This window comes from Ananas comosus, linkage group 5 (genome assembly GCF_001540865.1).
Source record: "Ananas comosus cultivar F153 linkage group 5, ASM154086v1, whole genome shotgun sequence".
NCBI classification, from domain to species: domain Eukaryota; kingdom Viridiplantae; phylum Streptophyta; class Magnoliopsida; order Poales; family Bromeliaceae; genus Ananas; species Ananas comosus.
The window spans coordinates 4,181,219-4,195,548 of record NC_033625.1 but is presented as its reverse complement, the minus strand read 5'-3'; the positions used below and the strand labels follow the sequence as shown (position 1 = coordinate 4,195,548).

Genomic DNA, 14,330 nt, shown 5'->3' with positions numbered 1-14,330 from the left:
GTGGTCTTCCAAATATCTAAATATTAAATTATAAAATAATCAAACTCATAATCACTAAAACTCAGAAAAATAGAAGTTGAGGAATGTTTGAACAGAAGTACTTTTTTTAATGTTGTTGTCTATTAAGCCTCTTATCTTAAATTGTATCTAGAACTATCATATTTTCATGTCGAATATAATTTCAAAATATATATCAAATTCACACAAGCAGATAATCTAATAAAAAAGAAAAGAGGAGCAAAATCTTGAAGTGTAATGTTAGGTGGCTAAAAGAAAAAAAAGGCTAGAAAATAACGAACAAAATATGAAAAAAAAAATCTATAATAAAAGAAAATAAAAAATATGTCATAATTGTCTAATTTTAAAAAGATCCAAATATAATTTGATCAATAGATTAAAGAAGAGACACACATGAGAAAAAATATAAAAAATCTTCTAAAAGAAAAAAATAATTTATTTTGGCAATTTACATCAACGTTAATACTAGTGTTTTTATGTTTTAAATATTTATACCAAAAAAAAAGCCAAAAATATAATAATAAAATTGTCAAGGAGGCGGGCCATGGATGACGTGGTGGAGGCGGTCTATGGATGACGTGGTGGACCATGTGCACCAATCTTTCCTCCAACAGCCATCGGCTGTCCTTCGGTCGCCGTGACAAGATCATTTTCCGAAAATACCCCCAAACATTTTGCGAAATCCCTCCCTTATCCTGCCCCCACCTCCATCTTCGTCCCTACGTCTCCTTCCCCTTCTCTAAACCCTACCTTTTTTTCTCTCTCTCTCTCTCTCGCTCTCTCTCTCTCGCCCTCTCAACCAATATGTACGCCGATCATGTCGCCTCCGGTGCGAAGAGATCCATCAGGGATCGCCTCAATGGCGTTACCAACGACGATCTCCCCCTCCCGAGCTCCCGCGACGCCAAAAGGTTCCCCTTCCGAGCTTTTCCCCCACGCAATTAGACGTTTCTAAGCTTTTTACATTCCGAAATGGTGTTTTGATGGAGTTGATTGAGCGCCAAGTGCTGCTTGTAGCTAAGGTTTTTCTGTTTGGATTCAAGCATGTGGTTTAGCTTACCTCTATTTGTCTTTGATAAAGAAATTTGGGGTTAATTTGGTACACATTTAGTTGATTTTAGTGTTAACGAACGATTTGGGAGAACTTCAAATATACCCCCTTGTAGTTTAGCGCATTTGCACTTCTACTGCAGAGGTCCTTACGGCTTATTGGAACAACGATCATAGGGTTATTAAATGTAACAAATGGTACCACAAAGTAGTGAAATGCAAATATGATCAACCAGTGATACATCTCACCTTACAAACGAAGACGAGTTGCAATATGACAAAACATGGAAGTAGGAAAAATACAATCTACATCAGGAAGGATCCAAGTGGCATTTTGGTATGAAATACCACTTGAGGGACTGGACCTTCATTTCATTTCTTACAATGCTATTGAAGTTGTTTTGCTTGAAATATTTGACAGATTATCCCAAGTATTGCACGATCATTATAGAGTTAAATTGCTTAAAACATGAGCCTACGAATTCTTAATTGAGGAGATGACGAAGCAGGGATGAGATTACGTAGGCAATGGTTTATCGCTGTTTCAGTTAGATTAAACATTGTTAGCCACTCATTTGATTCTCCGATCGGTTAACTGAAAACACAGCTGAACAACCTCTGGTGCTGTAATTCTAAGGCTATGACATTGATAGACCTGCCATTTTGTGTATTCTGTTGCTCTATTGTTTTTGCGTTGTCTAGCTGATTCATAAAGCTGATTTGCAGGCAGCGCCAAACTGATGGCATGTGGAGGCGTGTGCTTTATGAGGATGACAGGAGATCTCAGATTTCAAGTATATATAACTGTCCTAAAATATTAGATTATACTAACATGGGCTTTTTTTTTTCTTTTAAGTTTACCTTTACTGGTGATGTTTATTGCATCTTGGCTGCATTTGTAGAAGCTGGAGTTAATTCTGAAGACCTTCGGTTGAAACTTCAAAGAAAAGATTCACAGCAAGCTATTCTTAACAAGCTATCTGGCAAAGTGCGGCCTCGGTCAGAAAATACTGAATCACTGAAACCAAAGCCTGTAGCACAGTGTTCTAAACCTGTTCAAAAGAGTGACGTCCCTACCATTGAAGCTAAGATTTCAGTCTTAAGAAAAATGTCTGCTTCAACTACTTCCGGAAAGCAGTCCCAACAAAAAGTAGATGTCTTCTAAATTATTTTATTCTTATTATCTTCAATTGTTTCCATAGTTGTTTTAGGGTTTTTTCATGAACAAGTCGCTGATTCAATAATCTCTGACTAGAATATTACTCTCTATGATTGGTCAGATGTTGAAGTTTGGTGTCTTTTTCTGCATCGCTAGGTTCTGCTAATTTGTTTTCTTACTTGCTCCAGCATTTGTCACTATTCATCCCTGCCAGTTCCCATGCCCTGTCACAGGAGTTGACATTTTGGCATCATTCATGAGTCTTAGTTTCTTTTGTAATTGAATAATCATTGCAAGAAGTACTAAAACCTATGTTGCACAGATACGGATACGGGGATACGGATACGACACGATACGGATACGGTGATACGGCAATTCCTAAAACTTCTAGGATACGATACGCGGGATATACTTGAATAAAATATTATTTTAAATATATTTAAATATATGTTGATTATATGTAATGATATATTGAGAACAATCAGAATATCTGGACTATATTAAGGAATATATTCTAATATGCATTAACTTGTATAATTGTTTTACATATGTTCATAAAAAAAGATAATCAATCATATAAAATAATAATTCAAAAAGTATCAAACCAACTGTCATCCAACTTGATCAAATGATAACAATAGATATGTAGTTGCACAAACTAGATAATTAGTCATTCAATATACATGTCTGTTTTGTTAGTTCTATTATTAAAATAGTAATAAAAAAATATGGTAGCAATGTAATAGAGAAATAAAAAAATCATATTTTCTATAGCCTTTGTTGCTTAATGCTAGGTTGACAAATTAGATGAAAGAGAGCATATACTGTGTGAAGATAGAACGAGAGGGAGCGCCTTCTACCATTCAGGAGCAAAAAGATATATGAAATGACAAATTGAACAGAGATTGACGTTTTTCTCACTCTTTTCCTTCTTTCTAATAGGTTTGGACGTGAGTGTTTTAAAAAAATTTTAAGTTTCGATCATTTTAGATCAAAAAAGAACCTGGCCGTGTCCCCCTCGTATCCCCCCGTATCCCTCACGTATCCGAGCCGTATCCGATATTTTTTTATTTTTTAAAAATGCCCGATACTTCATTCCCGTATCGGACACGTATCGGGCGCGTATCGGGCGCGTATCGGTATTCGATACGTATCCGATACGGGTACGGCATGAAATTTGAAGTATCCGTGCTTCATAGACTAAAACATTGCACTTTTACTATATTTAATAAGAAGGGTCTTTTTTAATTCCTTTTCTAAGTATTCTAATTTCTTATGAGAGCTATTCTCCTTTTCTCATCTTCAAGTGTCTTCTTTGTTCAGTTTGCTGTGGTATTTGTCTTACGCATATCCTTTATTTAATTATTTATGCAGGTTCAGGCGTCGGTGGAGGGTTTACTTAAATCTCTGGGCCTAGAGAAGTATTTAGTTACATTCAGGGCAGAAGAGGTATGTTTGCAAAGACATCCTTGTTCTGCAGTTGGACATATTGGCATGGTTATTTTTTCAATTTTTTGGCATATGGATTCGTAGGTGGATATGACTGCTCTAAGGCATTTGACAGATGAGGATTTGAAGTCTTTGGGAATCCCAATGGTAAGAAGGTTTTCACTATTTCGTGTCGTTTTCTCAGTGAGCTGTCCACATAGTGCCTTCTCTAAGAATGTGTCGAGACGCTGGAATTTGTTGCTTCGATATTTGTGCTGCATTTTTGAAGATGATGTTTATGTTACATTACTTGTTTGTCCATCCTGCGCTTAAAGTAGGGAGTTCACGCCATTAGAGATTCCAATCAGGATGCACATCAAACTGGATGTTAGAACATCTACATTATTTAAATCTAAGATTTGAAGCCCTTTGAGACTTCTTACACTTTATCAAATTATTACCTAACCAATTGTTTCTGCACGGTTGAACAAAAGGTACTATCTGGTTTTATGACCTAAAACTATTTATATGAGAAGTATATGCTTGTCAGATATTGAATATTAGGGGTCATTAAAATTGGCAAGCTGAATCGATTCATTTCCTTTTCTAAATATAGAAAAAATGGTTCGTAGACAGCCCCATGAAGCATGGGTTTTTAACACTCTAGGTGTCCATATTGGATATGATACTAGATACTTGTCAGATATGTATTTGGTACTTCTTTTGCAATTCCAATTTTCTAAGATACGAATTAAAACGGCTTATATGGCTTGGATACTTTTGTGTTACCAAAAGGTGCCTCTACTACGAAGAAATAGTTTCAGTCAAACCTGTGATGAACTAAAATGGAGATAACTTGTTTCTAGCCTTTGTTGCTGAGCAAATTATACACTCTTTCTTGGGATTCGAGAAGAGAGCCAACTATTCGTCATTCTCCCCTAGAGATTGTATGGAAAAAATAGGCATATATCATAGTTTTGTACTTTTCATTTTCAATGACTTGTAAGGCAATCTATTTCATACTTTGGTCATCGCTTGTTATGTCGTAAGTTGGAAGTTGACTTGGTGTGTTGGTCATTGACTTGTTGCTTTAAACAGTGATAATAATGAACATTAGTAGGGTATATAACTATACTCTGGTGCCTTTACTCTTTGTTGTCACAATTCTTCTTGATATGTAAAAACATGAAACTCCCAGCGGACTTTTCCTAGATATGTTTGTCCTTCATAATTGTGTTGAGGTTTGTTAATGCAACTTTTACTGTCTAGTGTTTTGTGTTTTAAAATCCAAAACTAAATGTACTCAGGTCGAGTCTTGAAGCTAATTCTACTAAACTGACTTGGTATTAGAGTAGAGCTTTTTGACTTTTTCTGGTGATGGCAGAAAGTGAGATAACAAAGCACCTGCATCTAACAATGCATTTGGTTCTTCTAGGAAGTCAGCAGCAAATCTCTAATGAGTCAAATAGAGTTGCATATATAGTCTCTAATAAGTCATTATACCGTTGCATATGTAGTCACAAATAACATTGTATGCATATCTGAAGGCCATCAATGAAATTCTTATGTTTACTGATCCCAATACGCTTTGAGGAGGCAAAATTACTGAACTTCTATACATTAATTTTCTTGTGCATTTAGCTTCTTGATCTTCTGTTTTTACATAATTAACATGGGGGATTTCCAGGGTCCGAGGAAAAAGATACTGTTGGCGGTGAATTCCAAAACCAAGAACGATGGCAACGTGTAGCCTGTTCTTTAAGTTGATCATCTGCGTTATCTGTTACTGTGTGCTATTTGGCGGCATCATGGCTTTGCAAATTTTTGGATGTAAACAGTCTTAGCAGGGCTCCTTTTATTCTCTTTTCTGTTCATTCATGGCATAACCAGTAGATGCGGGATCGCTTGCTTATGACAAATTCACTAGTGTATCTTGTACTCTCTAACTTGTATTTTGATAACCAGAAGCTGTATACTGTGAGAATGTGTGCAGAAAAAGTATGAAGCCTGTGTAAAAAGTTTTAGATCAATCCTAACATGAATGCCTTTTTTTTAAAGCTTTTCGGTGTTACCTTCCTCGATTATCGGAGACTTAAAAAGGAGTTTGAAGGTTTATATGCGATGCTCAAATTTCATTGGCTTTCGCTGGTTTTCACGTGTGAATGGGAGCTTGAATCTTCTCTTTAGCTTGGTGTGCTTAGGTTTTCATCCTAATTGCATTCCTTAGGTAGAATTGGAGTTTAAGATAAAAATAAGAATAATAATAATACAATGCTTCTATTTTCCGTGTTCAGGATCTTGTTACATTTACTTGCAAGGTTTAAATATCTCCACTTGGATGGATATCGAGTTATGTAAACAACTATTCCAAGAAGTTACAGGGGTCTGATCTAATGTTTTCCCCGGACAAATTTATGAGCGGGTCGGGTCCAGGCCTGGCCAGCAACCGGTTATAAAATTGTGACCAAACCCGACCCTACGAGAGCAAAGAAGATTCAGAACCACCAAGAATAAAAAGTTAAAAAAAACAGAAAAACAAAAAGATATGAAATCAGTTACTCTAATGGGCTCTTGGTTTTAGGGGCGTGACTTATTATATTACATAATATATTAAATTTGATGATCTAACATAATTATTATATAATATATATTTTTCATGTGATTGAATATATACAGATATAATATAGCATGAAAAATCATATACAATCATCATCATTCGTGGTCATAACGGTGACCTCGCCCATCCTAATGGGCCAAGGAACATGACCCAACTTTCATCTTTTTAGTGTTGGCCCATTAGATAATGGGCCGGATCTACCCATATACATCCCTAAACCCTAAACCGAACCCCAAAATAAATAAATAAAAAAAACAAAACCCTGCGGACACCACTCTCTCTCTCTCTCTCTCTCTCTCTCTAATTTCATCACATCCTCATACGAGCCCTAGGTTTTGATCCTCAGTGGGTTGATCCTCTATTCTGATCGCTAATTGCGATTTTTTTTTTAAATTTATATACTTTATATGCTTGTTTCGATGATTAGTGATCGGTTCTTATGCTAGTGCTTAGGAGGATCGTTTTTTTTTTTTTTTTCTTTCTTTTTTTTCCCTTGGTACGTTTGAACGGGAGCTACAAATCACGGTGTTTGAGGTTTTTCTATGTAATTTTTGAATTGAATGGAGTGACCTGCTTTGGTTTGATTTGGTCGCGAGTTTGATCGGTATGGTGTGGATTCTACGGTTTAAGGTTCAAGGTATTTTTGTGGGGCTTTATATTTTGTGGGTGTTTATGTAAATATTAGGTTTAGGTTTTTGAAGTTTTCCTGTTCTTTCAAGGTTGTTTAGTGGAGGATTCAACAGTTCAACTTATTCTAGTGTAGTCTTTTTTGGCGTTTTGCTTACTCTTTTTATACTTGGGATGCTTTGGATTATACCTTGTAATTCGATCGGCCTTTGCTGTATCGAGGGCTCAAATTTTGATTTAATTTATCAGGTAATAGTCTGATTGGAAGGACTCGACATTTGTTTGCATTTACTTGGAGAAGGAATTAGCTGTCGAAAGAAATCATCTTTTCCTATTGTTCGTTTGCACTGTATATAGGGAAGTGTATTACTGTGTAGGGTTCAAATGGGTCATGAGAGATAAGGAGTAAAAAAATACTATCAAAATATGTATAGGAACACACATTCAAAGGGAAATAATGGACATTTATATAGCGAAGAGTCAATTTTCGGCCACAAACCCTTAGTCAAATGGGAGAGATAAATATGTATAAAAATTGGAGGAATAAGTACCAGATGCTTTTAGAGGCTTTTCATGTATAAGTTTTGTCCATTTTTTGCTATTTCATCTTTGAAGTTTTACTTTTTATTTCGTCATAAATTTCACTTCAATCGATAGTAGTCGACCCCAACCCTAGTACTCTTGCCTAGGTATGATAAGTCGTAACTATGTTTTCTTCCGCAGGTCAACTTGCCCTCCATTCCAAGCCATCTTGCCGCCTTGTCAGCCTATTTCTATTTTATTAAACTTGAAACCTTTAACCTTTAACCTTTCGAAGATGGGCTTAGTGGGCGACAAATCAAGGGGTAGAAGAAAAGGAAAAGAGCTGAAAGAATACGATGAAGATGACCCTGAAGAACACCACCACAATCCATTCCTCTCTACTTCTAGCATCACCAAATCATCTCTATCGCGGCCTCAATTCAGGTAATCCTGTGCCTCTTACCACCAAGAGGAGACCTTTTTGGATTTCGTGTTAACTGTTTTGGGTTGTCTGGACGAAGAGAAGAAAGGAGGTATCACGGGCTCGATGGGTCGAGGAGATGGGGATGGGAGAAGTCATAGAGAAGAAGGGCAGCATGTGGACAACTACTGGAGTAGTTCGGAATGGCAAGCTCTATTGCCTCATCGAAGAAATAGTGTATGTATGGATCTTACTTTTCTGTGCATTCAACTTGTTCTTTTTCCTTATATTTGTAGGCAAAGGTCTAAATTTACAGAGATGCTCTCAACTGTAACTGTAATTATTACAGAGATGCTCTCAACTGTAACTGTAAACTCAGCATCCTGCCACTATAAAAGTTTTAAACATTTTGTTTTCCATGGCTTTTGCTTCTTAGAGTAAAGAAGTCGTTTCAGCAACTAGCCCAAATAGGCATAGACTGGCAAATAACATGGCGACAAGCATAATAATTATTATTGGCCCTGCCCTGAAGATTAGTTCCTTCAAGCTTCAGACTCGTAAAACATTAGGATTTCGACTGGTTTGAAATCAAAAAATATGCAGGTTTCTAGCTGAAAGAGGGGCATTAGTTCTGCTCGACAATGATGATACAAGCGTAGAGCTAGTCGAAATGTACCAAAAGGTTGCTGATGGAAAGTATGGGTGCTCTTGGGAGTCCTTTGAGGCTTACAGACACTTGAAATTACTTGGGTACATTGTCGGACGTCATGGTCTTCACTGGACATTGAAGCATGATATGAGCTTGCGTGCTTGTAGTTCTTGGTTGAACACTGAAGATAGAGATCAGATTCCAGAGCGGGAGACCGAAGATGACATTCTCATTACACATATGCTTGACGCTATGCAAATCGCTGAGATATATCCAGCCTTTGATGTGTATTTACCAAACAGCAAGTTTAAAAAATCTCTGCCTGGAGACCCAAGTTTCATTCTTTGTCTACTCAGGTAATGTATTGCTCTATTTACTTATAAATATAAAGCATATCTTGGCTTCGTTTGGTGCCACTTCTGTTTACTGTTATCTCTAAACTCAAATTTCTGTGCAATTTGATGTACCAACATGTGGCAACTTGTTTGCTTTCTATAAATTTACTGTATTTGTTTTGCAATTGGCAACAAAAGATAAAAATTTAGTAGTAACTTTCTTCGTCTTTTCTTTTTCTCTTTTTTGGGTTGTAAGTTATAAAGATGAGTTTGGAAGCTAACTACCAATAGTAAGATCTGGAGTTTAGGAGGAAAAAGGAAAAAAAAAAAAACACTTAGATGGCACCGAAAGAGGTCTTACTTTGGAGATTATAGTTGATAATTTGATATGAATATCTCATATGATGGTTGGCTGTTTTTCGTGGAAGGACTTCTGTTTGTAGTTTTGCTTCTTGATATTTCTATCTGGCAGTAGATAGTGAAGCAACAGGTTCAATTCTCTCTCATTATGATCTCTACTGTAATTGTGGATCCTACTCCGCATGCCATATAACTGAGTAAGTAGCAAATTGGCTTGGTTGCCTGATCCAACTTTTTGTGTTTCTTATTCCGGCTCTACACTCTCTGCGATAGCCTACTTGAGAGAGCCCTTATGTTGTAGCTATCTAGACAAGTGTACTATTGTACTGATACAGGACCTGAATGCTAACTGGATTTGGTATATATATTCTAATTGATGAAATTATTGAGAAAGCTTGTTATAATATTTCCTTTGATAATTTATAAGTTTATTGGAGTTCATAGATAGTAACCGGTTTGCCCACGGAGGTTGAAGAGAGAATATGTTTGGACATTGGATGACCTCCAAGCAATTTGTTCAGATTATAATTAGCTTTGAATTTACATATGTTAAGAGCTCTAGTTCAATTGTCATTTTCGTTATATCTCCTGCACCAGTTTTCTTCTATCTGGAAGTAGAAAATAGTTTCACAAGTTCGTTTGAATAATTAAAAGTGCTTGAGGTCTAAAGTTTAGTCCTATTTTAATTCAAAAGAGGTCTGCAAAGAATTGGTAGCTTTTTTTACTTGTTACAGTGGGGAAAAAAAAAACCAACCTTCTGTAATTGGATAGAATGCTCTAGGTATATAATTTCATTTTTCCAATTTTAAATGGTTTAGTTTGTGATATGTCTTAAATGTTATCTCTGATTCAACTAACTAGGTCAGATGCTTCATTTAACTTGCATTCTAACAGGATTATAGATATCCTCCACTCCATTTAGCAAAATGAATGAGGCTTTTGGTATATAACTCAGATACCACAAGGTCTTTTTTTATGCTGTGTTAAAACCTAAGGATTTAGAGAGCTGTTACTATTACAGAAGTTGAGCATTATGATTGAAAGAATTTAGCCGATACGATTGAACTCAAACTGACACATTTCTCTTCCTATAATGTGCTATAAATTTTCTTTTCTGGAATTCAACAATAGCGTGTCTGAAGCTATTTTGATGTCAGCATAATTTAGAAATTGTCTGCGAGGATCTGCTGCATTCATTTTCATTGTTTCCATTTATCGTCTGGCTATTTTTGTATGTCCTTCAGAAGACTACTTTTGCTTCAAACTGTCGTATATAAAAAACGTAAATTTTCTGATTTCCGTTGCAGGGGCGAACCTCCCTCGGAAAAAGCAGTCGAAAATCTTGAGAAGAAGTGCAACGACATTCCCCTCAAATTCTGCGACGTCGATCATGGGCGTGTCAGCTTCTTCTCCTTCAACAAAGTGGCTCTTCCTTCATTACCATGATGATGCATTGCTGTGTAAAAAACCAGCGGATGCTTGCTGTGCATTTCCTTTTATGTGGTTGTAAACACACTTGTATTTTATTTGCTAGCATTTATGTAAATTAAGAGAATGGTTGTAACGTTTTGTTCATATCCAATCCCGAATACTTATACCAAAGCATTTTTCTCTGGTCCTTAGATGGCAACTGTAGATTAAAGAAATAAGATAAAAAAGTATAAAACTTATCTGCATTACAAATCATTTTGAGTCAGTTATCTAATCTTTCAAAATTTAATTATTTAATATTTTAGTTATTTAATTTAAATCTGTCAACGATATTTTAATTTTAAAATTTAAATTAATTTTTTACATTAATAAATTTATAATTACAAAAATTATACAAATTGTATTGACTACACTTGAAATTAAAGTGTTATTGACCTGCTCGAATTAAATAAATTGAATAGATTGTATAGTAAAATAAAAACAAAAGTTTGGTAGCTGGCTTAAAATTCAAAATAATTTATAGTTAAAACAAATTTTATACATTTTTACGGAGAATTAATTGTCTGCACCATGTGCATGAACATATTTTATACATCATCACACTCCTAAAATTTGACAATAAGAATTTGAAAATTAAAATCTAATTTATTTTCCGTAATTTATAATATCTAAAATGATTATGTATAAAGAAGAATAGCAAATTGTCAAAAATTGTCTTTTACAAATCAAACAAAGAATGTGGTGCATGAAGCCTATGAATACACCTGGTGCAGGCAGATTGGGATTAGTGGGATTAGAGCCCATTGAATGGAAGGAAAAAAGAAAAAAAATACAGTATCCAATCCCCGGAACGCCACGTGGACGATACACATATGCGGACTACGCGCGCCGTCCAACTCCCCAGTACGAGATCCCGTATATCACTCGTATGGGATCCGTTCGTTATACTCCATCGTGTCCGTTCATTTAACCTCATAGTCCAATCTAACGGCCGTACGTAGTCCCGCATAGAAACCCATGCGCCTTCATAAAAGGCCGGTTTCGCTCCGTTGGGGCCATCGGCGGGCGCGAGGAAACTATTAATTCCGGCTCTGAAATTCCCGACGCAGTATAAATGCGGCGGAGATGCTTCTTTATTTCTAGCAGCTTTTTGTTTTCTATTTATTTATTTTGGCGATTTTTCTCTTCTCTTGTTGTTGTAGAAGAAGAAACATTTTTGTCGAAACACAATAATTTTTAGGGTAATTTTGGGGTCTCTGAGGAGAAGGGTGAAACCCTAGAGAAGAAGAGATCGAGGGTTTAGGGTTAGGGTTTGATACGATCGGAATGTCGGGAGCGGGACAGGAGGAGGACAAGAAGCCCGCGGATCAGTCCGCGCACATCAATCTCAAGGTTAAGGGACAGGTTAGGGTTCTTTCGATTAATCTTTCTCTTTTTCTCTGCTTCTCTTTTGATGTGAAGTTTTGTTCCTTTTGCTTTCATATTAACACGTTGTTTTTAGTGTGAATTTTGTTTTTTTTCCTCTTTTCCTTTTTTCGGCAAAATGGGACGGAGATCCATTAATTGTAGGCTAATTTGACTCATCTGAACTTTATTAACACTCCCTTAATTTTGATTTGTTTTGATTTGAGAAACTTTAATCAGTTGAGGGGATTTTGCTAAATTATTTAGTGATTTTAGTAAATTAACAATCAGTAATTAGGGAACCGGTAGTTTTAATTGGATCCCTAGTTGAAATGATTCGGATAAATTAAATGAAAATTTAGAGGATGCTAATCAGAAAGGTTGATCAGGAGCCTATTTGAAAAAGGTCTATACTTGAGTGGTTCGTCACACATTTTAACCTATCTATTTTTGGTATTTCATGAGCTGAGGTGTGCCTGTGGATTCTAAGCTTGTTGATTATAGAGAAAAATTTATTGTAGCTCATTAGCCCTTCCTCTTGCAAAGAGAGATGTAGTTTCGCATTATAGAAGGATCTGTTTGATACATGCCTATTATTAGATTTGATTTGATAAATAAATGCATTTTCATTTTCAGTTATTTTTTATTAATTTGGCATACAACATACTTGAGCTAAACACTTCTAATTCCTTGCATAAACTCTTAGCCCTGCTGTATGTAAATCATTACAATGATCTAACAATGTTATCAAGTAGGACTCATGAAAGTGGGCACGAATACCTTTGTGTTTGCTGTGCTTGCAATGAGTAGAGCTAGTTATTATCCCTGTATTGATCATTGATCTCCAATCTTTTGATACTTGCGTCTTCTTGATCTTGTGTTCTTAATAACTACATCAATGAAGGTTCAAAGGATGCTGATGTTTTAGATACACGATGTTCCTTTGGTATATTATTGCAGTTTCTTCATGATTCTAGGTTGGTAATGGAGTTTCTGAGTTTCAAGTATAATTTGCTGAGTCGCTTGAGTGCTTTTTGAAATTTGCTTAGAACTGATTACCAGTCGACTCTTCCCTATATTCTCTACCTGATTAGTTGTATTTTACATCCTTATGCTTTACTCACAATGTTGTGCATCATTTTCTCAGCTTGCTGTATGTCGTGGTCATTGATTATCATCTTTCATCTTTTACTGTATGTCAGTATGATACATATGTAGTAAATATCTTGTCAAGCATTTCCCTGTAGAGATAACTATATGTTGCAGTGAAGTGGTCCCGCTATATCTAATAGGAGGTTCAAGTGCATGTAATCCTTGGTTAACATCATTCTTGGAGAGTCAGGGAAAACCAAAAAGTATATCAACAAATACAACCCTGTTTATCCATGTAAAATACCTCTGCATTTGAAGCTACCTCCTTTAAGATTTCTGCTTCATGATCATCTATTCCTGCTGTCGTCTTTGAAGTGATCTGGAATTGCAAAAATACTTGAGAAGATCCTAACAATCGAGTGTACGGGAAAACAAAAATTGTTACCTTTTAAAGGATTATAATTTATTTATGAATTATTATCAAACTTTTTTGTTATCTTAATATTCCTTTTTTTTTTTTTTCTGGGCTGCTTCCTAGGATGGGAATGAGGTATTTTTCAGGATCAAGCGAAGCACTCAGCTGAAGAAACTAATGAATGCCTACTGTGATCGTCAGTCGGTGGATTTCAACTCCATTGCTTTCCTCTTCGACGGCCGTAGGCTTCGTGGGGAGCAAACACCAGACGAAGTACCTTCAACTTCTCTATTTTCTTATTTAACTTGATGCTTGCTGATTGATTCCTGGGTCGATTTTCTAGTCTCAACTTTTTGTTTTCTTTTTTCAGCTTGAGATGGAAGATGGAGATGAGATTGATGCTATGCTCCACCAGACGGGGGGAATAGCAGGAGGTGTGTAAAAATGGAGAAAAAGAAATCATCTTCTGATCTTTGAAAGGATGTTAGATGTCATGTAAAGTGGATAGATGGTAAGCTTGTTTTATAAAGTTTAGAACTTCTTCCTTTTACTCTCGGTGCATCTGAGTCGTTGATATAATGATTCGGGGATTTGAATACTTTGGGATGTTAAATTAGTGGATATTCTGCTGTAGCATTTTTCCGTTGGATTGAGCACTTGCTATTTTAACCAAGAATTTTCTCATGTGTTACTCTAAATCTTAATTTGTGAGTTCCTCTCTTGGCCTGTGACCAAGTAGAAAACCCTTTTTGCCTCTATGTAATGCTCGTACTCATCATCGTTATCTTCATGTGTTTAGTTT

General features: G+C 35.9%; 3 protein-coding genes across 7 annotated transcripts; all 3 read left to right on the top strand.

The window, feature by feature from the left end:
- Positions 766-5,709, top strand: LOC109709792 (ankyrin repeat and SAM domain-containing protein 6-like). Its single transcript, XM_020232114.1, has 6 exons — positions 766-929; positions 1,795-1,862; positions 1,971-2,218; positions 3,602-3,676; positions 3,761-3,823; positions 5,343-5,709. The coding sequence occupies exons 1-6, from the start codon at positions 823-825 to the stop codon at positions 5,403-5,405; spliced, it is 624 nt and encodes a 207-aa protein (XP_020087703.1). The 5' UTR covers positions 766-822; the 3' UTR covers positions 5,406-5,709.
- Positions 6,531-10,788, top strand: LOC109710939. Of its 5 annotated transcripts, none has more exons than XM_020233754.1 (5): positions 6,531-6,600; positions 7,623-7,865; positions 7,948-8,079; positions 8,446-8,847; positions 10,494-10,788. In XM_020233754.1, the coding sequence occupies exons 2-5, from the start codon at positions 7,717-7,719 to the stop codon at positions 10,630-10,632; spliced, it is 822 nt and encodes a 273-aa protein (XP_020089343.1). In that variant the 5' UTR covers positions 6,531-6,600; positions 7,623-7,716; the 3' UTR covers positions 10,633-10,788. The 5 variants fall into 5 exon arrangements, with proteins under 5 accessions (XP_020089343.1, XP_020089345.1, XP_020089344.1 ...); XM_020233756.1 differs by having other exon boundaries at positions 6,588-6,604; XM_020233755.1 differs by lacking the exon at positions 6,531-6,600 and adding an exon at positions 6,611-6,909.
- Positions 11,692-14,286, top strand: LOC109711003 (small ubiquitin-related modifier 1). The gene is made up of 3 exons (XM_020233868.1): positions 11,692-12,021; positions 13,652-13,801; positions 13,899-14,286. The coding sequence occupies exons 1-3, from the start codon at positions 11,944-11,946 to the stop codon at positions 13,968-13,970; spliced, it is 300 nt and encodes a 99-aa protein (XP_020089457.1). The 5' UTR covers positions 11,692-11,943; the 3' UTR covers positions 13,971-14,286.

Bases quoted from the DNA above. Each gene is read 5' to 3' on its own strand.
- LOC109709792 (XM_020232114.1), top strand. From the start codon at position 823: ATGTACGCCGATCATGTCGCCTCCGGTGCGAAGAGATCCATCAGGGAT. The intron at 930-1,794 runs GTTCCCCTTCCG...GCTGATTTGCAG, and splicing joins AGCTCCCGCGACGCCAAAAG to GCAGCGCCAAACTGATGGCA. The intron at 3,824-5,342 runs GTAAGAAGGTTT...GGGGATTTCCAG, and splicing joins AGTCTTTGGGAATCCCAATG to GGTCCGAGGAAAAAGATACT.
- LOC109710939 (XM_020233753.1), top strand. From the start codon at position 7,591: ATGATAAGTCGTAACTATGTTTTCTTCCGCAGGTCAACTTGCCCTCCA. The intron at 7,866-7,947 runs GTAATCCTGTGC...GACGAAGAGAAG, and splicing joins CTATCGCGGCCTCAATTCAG to AAAGGAGGTATCACGGGCTC. The intron at 8,848-10,493 runs GTAATGTATTGC...TTTCCGTTGCAG, and splicing joins TTCATTCTTTGTCTACTCAG to GGGCGAACCTCCCTCGGAAA.
- LOC109711003 (XM_020233868.1), top strand. From the start codon at position 11,944: ATGTCGGGAGCGGGACAGGAGGAGGACAAGAAGCCCGCGGATCAGTCC. The intron at 12,022-13,651 runs GTTAGGGTTCTT...GCTGCTTCCTAG, and splicing joins ATCTCAAGGTTAAGGGACAG to GATGGGAATGAGGTATTTTT. The intron at 13,802-13,898 runs GTACCTTCAACT...TTCTTTTTTCAG, and splicing joins GGGAGCAAACACCAGACGAA to CTTGAGATGGAAGATGGAGA.